The sequence below is a fragment of the Rhipicephalus microplus genome, chromosome 5 (genome assembly GCF_043290135.1).
Source record: "Rhipicephalus microplus isolate Deutch F79 chromosome 5, USDA_Rmic, whole genome shotgun sequence".
Lineage (NCBI taxonomy): Eukaryota > Metazoa > Arthropoda > Arachnida > Ixodida > Ixodidae > Rhipicephalus > Rhipicephalus microplus.
Genome location: NC_134704.1, coordinates 60,529,989 through 60,538,783, shown reverse-complemented (window position 1 = coordinate 60,538,783; position 8,795 = coordinate 60,529,989). Strand labels below are relative to the sequence as shown.

General features: G+C 40.5%; 1 protein-coding gene across 1 annotated transcript; it reads left to right on the top strand.

Annotated features, from left to right (window-relative positions):
• The first annotated feature begins 579 nt into the window (after positions 1-579).
• Positions 580-7,933, top strand: LOC119173841 (uncharacterized). Its single transcript, XM_037424625.2, has 6 exons — positions 580-780; positions 1,897-2,065; positions 2,764-2,825; positions 3,897-4,004; positions 6,784-6,810; positions 7,641-7,933. The coding sequence occupies exons 2-6, from the start codon at positions 1,966-1,968 to the stop codon at positions 7,713-7,715; spliced, it is 372 nt and encodes a 123-aa protein (XP_037280522.2). The 5' UTR covers positions 580-780; positions 1,897-1,965; the 3' UTR covers positions 7,716-7,933.
• The last annotated feature ends 862 nt before the right edge of the window (positions 7,934-8,795 follow it).

Sequence of the window (8,795 nt, the reverse complement as noted above, 5' to 3'; positions counted from 1 at the left end):
ATGGGTAGCCGTGAAATAAACATGCATTAACAGCCACAAGGCTCTCGCGGTACCCCGCTTCATTTTTAACGCGGTGTTCGAGATTTTAATCGTGGAACGTTTTTCACGTTAAATCTGGTGGAAACCCTCGCAGGAATTAACGCGATGTGCAATATCAGCGAACTGTTGTTGGGCCAGTTTATTCCGTTTTTTTTCCTTATATACGTCTTTCTTTTTCTATTACTGTCGTATTGTTGTATTCGAATATTGAACGATTTCTGATCAAACAAGCGTGACGACTCCAGCGCAACCGAATATGCTACGCAGTGGGTCTTTCGAAAAAAACAAAAAAGAACGAGGCTGAGCGACAGCTGCGTTAATTCGACATTTGCTAGAACACGAACCTGAAACCACAAGGCTCATGGAAAGACAGCAAAAGAAGTATACTCTCACTACACCAACTCTTTTTTTTTTCTTTATTTGCTTCCTTATCGTATTCTTCTTCTTTGTTACATATAAAGCCAATAGTTGCGGTAACCAAAAAATATAATTCAAGGCCCCCGCTTTTCTATCCACTGAACACAGCTGCTTGTCGCTTGATAAATTATAAGAAATAGACGAGTAATGAAGAAAGAGAAGTAAGAGATTACCCGACCATTACGGCGCACTTTCTTGCACGCTCTCCACATCCAGCCCTCCAACCACCAATTTTTTTTTCTTGAACTCCACTTCACACGCACTTACGTCCGCTTTATTCAGTTGTTCCGCGATCTCCGTTCCGTTGCCAGGAAGGTCGTAGAAGTGAGTTAAGTACTTCATCGGCCTTATTTCTCTACATTTGTTGCTACTTAGGAAGCGGTATACTTTACTACAGGTTTTACAGTTAACAGCCTTACTACAGGAAGTCGTCGGCAGTGCTGTACCTGTATGCAAGCCGTACTGCGACTTACGCAGTAGTGGGCTATCTAAAAGAGCCATATAGAACTCGTCTTTCGATGTTACTGACGTATCTGTATACCGTAAAAACTGTAAGTTGAAAGAGTAGTTTCGCGCTGCATCACTGCGCGAGCAAGTCAAATTTTCTCACGATAAAAAGATTTCGCTGTTTTGTCCTCTACGGGATTGTCACTGTATACACGGATTTAGGTTGTGCTCTATAGGCCGGGTCATTTAATACTTTCTTTTTCTATAAGCTTGCGTATTTGTTGAACGCTCAGAAAGTGTGTACGCCAAAATGAATGGTCAATACTCGTAATCGTTCAAAGACACCTTCACCGTACATCTACCCTGGCACCGATGGCCTTAGAGATGAGTTCGCGTTTATCATTCTTTTTAAAAAGTAGCTCTCGTCAACACTCCCACTGACAAGGTGTCGCACTGGAACAACAATTTTTGTCCATTTCATCAATTATCTTTATAAATACTGCAACCGTTTTCACTTACTATTGCTCTGCTTTATTAGCGTACTTATCGGTTCTATGCATTTACGAAATGGGCAGTATTCTTCATGCTTAGCGAGCGTAACTAAGCGAGAATTTATTTCTGAGTGCTTAGTTTAATAAAATAAATATTCACGACTGTGTGTTAGCAGCTATATCATAAATTTTTATGTATCCTAACTTTCTCGGTGCATGTTAATCATTAATTGTTCGAGCTATTATTTCTTGCCTGCTCCAGTAGCTCGTATATATATATATATATATATATATATATATATATATATATATATATATATATATATATATATATATATATATATATATATATATATATATATATATATATATATATATATATATACGAACTAATAATGTAATATCTCTTTGACATCTTGTTACTTCGGGATTTTCAGCTCCTAATAGTGAGCCCATTTATGTACTCATGAAAACGACATGAAACTTGAACTTGAAATTGCAGGACGCGCGCCGGAAGGAGCGTTGTTTTCGGTGACATTCTGCCAAAACGCACTACGACTGTTATGTGGAGATGGCAGTGCTACTCTTAGCCATGGCTATGCTCCTAGCTGAAGGCACTTTCGGAGAAACCAAAGAAAAGAAAAACTACATGCCTGATGCAAACATATGCTGTGAGTTGTTTTCTTTCTTGGGGAATTTTGTTGTTGCCATCGCGAAAACAACACAACTCGCGTTTGGATACGTGTACAAACATTTTTGTTTACACATCTTGTGCGCGAACCGTCTGCAATTATTAGCATGTCATTGGAGTTGCATTTCCCGTCGATATGAGAACGATTTCTCTCAATGGTGTCACTTACTTAACCACGGTGAAAAAAAAAATCTTATATCGTTGAATTTGTGGCTACGCTGTAAACATTCGGTATATACGTAGAATGCATGGGCTGCCGTTTGACGTTCCTCGGTTAATGATTTATTTTGCTTCACTGTACTCTGGCTCTGTGATACGTTAAACACTTGGTAAACATCATCTAACCAAGCTTATGTAAGCAACGAAGATACCCGTTAAAAAAACTGCTACGATAACGCGCATATCAAACTTATCTCCACCCTTCATGAGAAAGAAAAATATTGTTGGGTAGGACTGAAACGGCAACTGTCAATTGGCGCATTATCTTGATTTCTATTTAAACAGATGCGTTTAGCTACAATACAAAATCTAAATAAGAATGAAATGTCATTATATAAGCTTTTGTTTACCAAGACTAAGTATGCACGAACCAGATGAGCATTAGACTGCTAATTGGTACAGTTTGGCGATAACGATCGATTATCGAGTAACTACAGTCACTTGGCGTTTTTATTTCAGCTTACGAAGAATCTGAGATCGCAAGAATTTCTAGCTGTTACTTCAGCCACTTACCATCAGAGGTGAGTTTACTCACAAGGCACCAAGTTGATGAAAGGGATATACGTATATATGCATAGACGGATCAAGATGCGTTTATGCGGCCACTGACTGCTACTGCCAGGTCATTAACAGTATTTCACGAATTCCTTGAACAACATACAATCAATACACTGTGCCTGCTCTATGCCTTCGGGCTCTAACTATGGGGTCACGAATTCCTTGAACAACATACAATCAATACATTGTGCCTGCTCTATGCCTTCGGGCTCTAACTATGGGGGACAAAACTCCGAAAGTAGGACAATGACGGCGCACTCAGTTTCCTAATGCTGAGTTGGATGGAAGCTTGTACGCTCATGTCTAGGTTTACGAGTTTCATGCTATAAAGTGTTGATTACGTTGATAGCGTAGGCGTCCTGTTTCCAAAGTCCAAAGTCCTCTCAGTGCGAACACTCGAACCACCGGATGTCTTGTTGCTCGGCTATAGCTGGTATGTCTGCGGGCTGGCAACACTAAATGAACTTTGGAAATAAAATCAAAAAGGTTTATTATCATCAGTAGCCTGACTACGCCCACTGCAGGACAAAGGCGCCTCCATATGTTCCGCCAGTCAGCTCGGTCCTGTGCTTGCTGCTGCCGCTTTATACCCGCAAACTTTCTAATCTTATCTGCCCACATAACTTTCTGTTTCCCCCTCACCCGCTTGTCACATATATAAGCAGGTAATTTTAGCTAATAAGCAGCGCCTGAATGTATTCAAACGATTTTTTTCACCGGCTACCTCCTCTCTTATGGCAACTAGCAAACAAGGCCAAACCCGGTTTAGCTTCCCGACGTGTTTATTTCCCTGGGTGCCTTTAGTGCCACTGGATTCGTACTGAATGTTGTATTGGTGTGACTTATCCCTGTCTCGAGAGTCATTTGTTGTCTGAAGAATATTTGTTTCCTACTAGTTACTGAAAAACAACGCGAGCGCCTGCTTGGCGTCCGTGCGTGTGTGCGCGTGCGTCATCTTGTGAGTTATACATTAAGCTGTTGCATTGCGTGATGGGCCTGTTTCTTTTTTTTTTTTCTTTTATAACTATGCGCAGTTTTCCAAAGAAGTGGAGGAGTCCGTGACGTCACTATTCAACGGCATGAGCATTGTCCAGACTATCATGTTATTCTGCGAAATCAACAATGACGACGGCTACTCGATGGTTCGTCCACACTCAATATTCTACCTCCACAATATATGTCGTCATCGGGAACGCACTAGTTTTTAAGACGAAAGTCTGAGAGGCCTCATCTTACGCTAAAAGTGACCGTAAGTGGCGGCGGCGTCGACGCGAGCGATTCAAAAAAATAACCGCAGGAAGTCACCACCCAATGACGTCATCGCGACGTTGCTAATACGACACATCTCATGACGTCACGCGATAATGTCATAACATAACCGCGCCGCTTGGTGAACGGTTGGCTGATCGCGGAGGCCCTGCGAAATCATGTGAGGTGCAGAAAGCTTCCAGTGCCTCTGATCCCGGAGGCCGTGCAAACCACATTGAGTGCAGAAAGATTTTGTAATCATGGAATTGTTGGAATCGATAGAACCGATTCAAAAGAAAAAGGTGGCTTTCGTTTTACAGTCGTCTTAGGCAAATGCATAAAAGACCGTGCAGCTTTTCGTTTTCCTTTGTTTTCTAATTGTTAAGGATATGTTTATGCCTGGTGATCGAATTTGTCTAATGGTTTTCGCACCTCAACAGGGGGCACCTTAGGAAGTCCGAGATCTATGGACTCTCTTGTTTTTCTGTGCCTTGTTCTTCTCTCCTTCTTTTGACAAATAACAGTTTTTGTATAGGTCTGTGCGAAAAATAGGAAGTTACTATGCTTGCAATCTTTCCACTGCAAAAAACACACACACACCATGACACGCCTAGCGTCATACGGTGGTCGACGTGGTGTTTGCATCGTAGCTTCGGACTGATAAAGTCGATTGCAAGTTTTTTACAGATTTACGTAACCTCAAGTTTAACATTTGATTAGGCTTGTGCGAATATTCAAATGCTTTGAATATTCGAACGAATAGTTGAGTGTTTGAATTCACTTCGATTCTAATTTAAATTATCCAATGTTTTCGATGTATTCTCAACGAACGAATAGATGTATATTAATCTGCATGTCAATGCCTGTAAAGGTGGTTTCACTGCACTGTAGGATTGTTATGCAGTGAAAACATTCACCCCAAAAAAAATTCGTTTTGCCGTGAAGCTTCCCTTCAAATTTAAAGGGGCCCTGCAACATTTATTGAACATGGTCAGAAAACGCTGCCGATCGGTTATCGAGGCTACCGAGAACACGCGAGGCCAATATTGTAGCGCAGCACGTGGCCTGTGATTCACAATAAATTTTCAAAGCTAAACATTGCTTTCTTTCTTCGGCAAATGTCACTACAAGCTCAAAAGTCACTTGTCACAGCCAAGAAGGAATAAACGGCTCTGGTCACAGGCATCGGCCGATTTGAGCATGGCGCGCTCGTCGTTACCGGAGCTGCGCTTGTCCACGAGAACGTGCGTGATCGCACTGAAAAGCCGCGTATTCGAAGAAAAAAAAAAGAGGTGCTCAAGGTCAGGATGTGCGCGTGAAGTATTTTCTTTCGCCGTGCCATTCGTCCCTGCTTAGCTTCCAGCTATTTCGTCGGGACGAGAAGAGAGAATGGAATTGCAGCGTGCAACACATTTTTGGAACTTCGTTTGTACTGGACTGATTAGATACTTTGCGGCGGAAAATTTGTGAGGCAATGAGCATGTTTACTGGCGCCATATCTACTTGAAAAAGTGTTGCAGGACCCCTTTAAAAGAACATGTTACCCTCAAATCAATTCTCCATTTTATTAAGCTTGTTATGACGGTTTTTATGATCCAAGTAGAATCAATTTTAAAACACTAAGTATATTACTGGTTAACACTCGCATCCTACCTAAAATACTACTCAAGGTTGTTTCGACTTTTTTTGAACAAAGAAAAAGGACATTTGCATTCTAAGAACCCCTATTTCAATTTAAAAAATATTGTGCAGGTTATTCAGGTCATGATAAATATTCCTTTTTTTATGTCATTCATAGCATTTGAATTCAATTCGAAATTATTCAATTTAAATCACTATTCGCTTCAAACCAAAAATTCACTATTTGCACAAGCCTACATTTGATCCACAGACGAATTCTTCTTTTGTGTTTTCGGTGGGCCATGTTTAGCGTTTTGACCATGTTTAGCATTTTAACCATGTTACCTCTTGTGATGTTGGGTCCATTTTGTGTCCGAACAGGTTTTCTGGCTTCACGCGGAACTTTTCGGCCGACTCGCCAAAAAGTGCGGGAACCAGGCTTTTGAAAGTGGTGCACTGTGCCACCTTCTTTTTTTTCTTTTTGATGTAAACATCTTTGCACTATTGTCTCGTTAATAGGAATTACAGCCTAAACACACTTCAAAGCGATTTCTGCCCTGCATCAATCACATTTGTTCATCGTAAATAGTGAAAAAAATAATGTAATTAATCTGAACTGTTGGTGCCATAATTATGAATTTAAGGTAAATAAAAAAAAGAATGAAAAAACTCCAATCTGAAAACTATGAATGCCAATTTGGAGATTGTACCATCAAATCTGTAAGGAAATAAATCAAATATGCAATAAATATACTTAAAGCAAGTTTTTATTGAGAGTTTCATATGAACGTAACTCAAGCTGTATTCAATTCTTAATGTTTATCTTACAGTGGCAGTGCTTCGTATTGAAACATTGGCGAATTATAAAGTTAGTTTGTGCTACAAACAATCATAGGACCGTTTCAGTGAATACGGTGAAAACTTAGCCTGCACGTACAGCAGCCTTGAACATAATGCACTTGAGTCGATCGATCATTTCATGACATTGTGCAAAAGAAAGAGCGAATGTTAATCCACTCACAAGTACTTAATAGCTTTACCTTCCCTTTATAGATTAATGCATGGATCAAGGAACTACCTGTAAGTATCAAACATTTTTTTGACAAATTTTTACTGAGCTCAAGAAACAATACTCTCCTATAGTGATAGTTAAATTTCATTATCTTCGTTTTACCACAGACTTCATGCCTTCTATTGCAACACTTTTAAATTAGAGATAAGGGCATCCACTCACAGTAATTTATTTTGCCAACATTTGTCCGTCAGCGAGAAACCATTTAGCTGATTCTGAAACTGTACACACTTTTAGTGATGGTGGCCAATAGATGAAAATGAGCGCTTACTAATAGAGGCCTATGTGAGTTCATTAGGTTTTCTATCTGAGTTAGCTTGTACGTACTTATCATGCTCAACGTGCAGCATTTACAAAAACAAGGATTGATGAACGAACCCCAGGGCTTGTTCATTTATAAAAACGTCCACACATTAAAAAACTCATTATAAAACCGCTCGCCAGCTAGTCCAAAGGCTGATTCTGTGATTGACGTCGGCGGCAGGCCAATGATGACGGACACTTAATTAAGCACGCACTTGGGAACAGCACTTTTCCTGTATTAAAAAAAAAATGCCTCTATTTACGAATGTGTCCAATGTTAAAAAGTTTGAAAGTAAATGTTTCAGCTAATCTTGATATTAAAGTTCCTCAACCACTTATCCAAGCCATCTGAGCAACGACAAAATGCACTTGACAAAATGCACATACGAGAAGCTTCGTGAATTCCGCACACATATTCGGTGTTTTGCATGCACATAGTACGGAGCTCTGCTTCCGGTATCAAAGTGTATGGCTGCTAATGAACAATATTAAATGCTGACGACTGTTTCGTTTCACCCTCGCTTGAATATTACAGCCGGAGAACCAGCAAGATGCTTACGACAGTGCCTGGCACTGCTTCACCAATCTCAAAGAGATCTTTATGAGCTGACACTCTAGGAGAGAGAAATAAAATGTGCCTAAAGCAGCTGCGACTTACTTCCGACGGTTATACATCAAAGGACCAGGCCTAGCATTTTGACTATTTGGTCCGAAAAAAGAAAAACCTTCTGTGACAAAGCTCTTGCTTTCTATATTTTGCAGCATTGAAACTTTGTTTCTTCTCTACTCAACAGTGAAAGCACATAAAAAAGGTGTAAGAACTGCTCAGACACTGAAAATGTTTTTTTGGGATGTGACAAGAAGCTTAATGCACTGTCTTTTTTTCATTAAATGCATGCAAGAACTATCTATTTAGAGAAAAAGCTGTTATGACATCACAACAGAGGTCGCGTGCACACCGTAGTTGTCCATCGCTGCCAGTGTCCATAACCACTATCGTCTCAATAAATAAAAAATCATTAGGGACACAATGGGAATCAAATTCAGGTCCCCTGCGTGCCAGCCCAGTATTCTATCACTGAGCTACGACGGTGCTCGGAACTCCTTTGCAAATTGGCCTTAGGCAGGCTTTGTGTCGGGAAAGGAATGGCGTTAATATGAGTAATTAAGCAGTTTAGAACAGGAAAGGGACATCCAGGTGTCAGATAATGCGAGTTGTGCAACAAGGGGGTTGTCAAATGCTTCAACCCATTACAAGAGCTTGATCTTGTTCACCTATTATTGCGGCACATACCCACAGTGGAGGATTGTGGGTATTACAAAAGCTTCTGGCATAATTCTTCATCGTCTTCAGCCACCTCACCAAATATTGCACGAATTTCCTTGCAAGTGTGCAGCCGGTACCGAGCTTTTTTGAAGAATGACGAAGCTGGCGTATGAATGCCTGCCTACTACGCAATGATTAATGCAGTAGTGGGTACCCTGCAAGTGCCCTTGCACCACATACCCAAAGAGGGTCAAAAAAGGCTCTTAAAGGCCGCACTTCCAGCTTTTGCTGTGACAGTGCTGTGCGTTCTGCGCAGGCCTGGCATATTTTTTTAATGGGCATTCAAGTTCTTCCATAAACTCAGACACATTACGTATATATATGAATTGAATGTATGGTCGATGGTAACTGTTTTGTGATGAT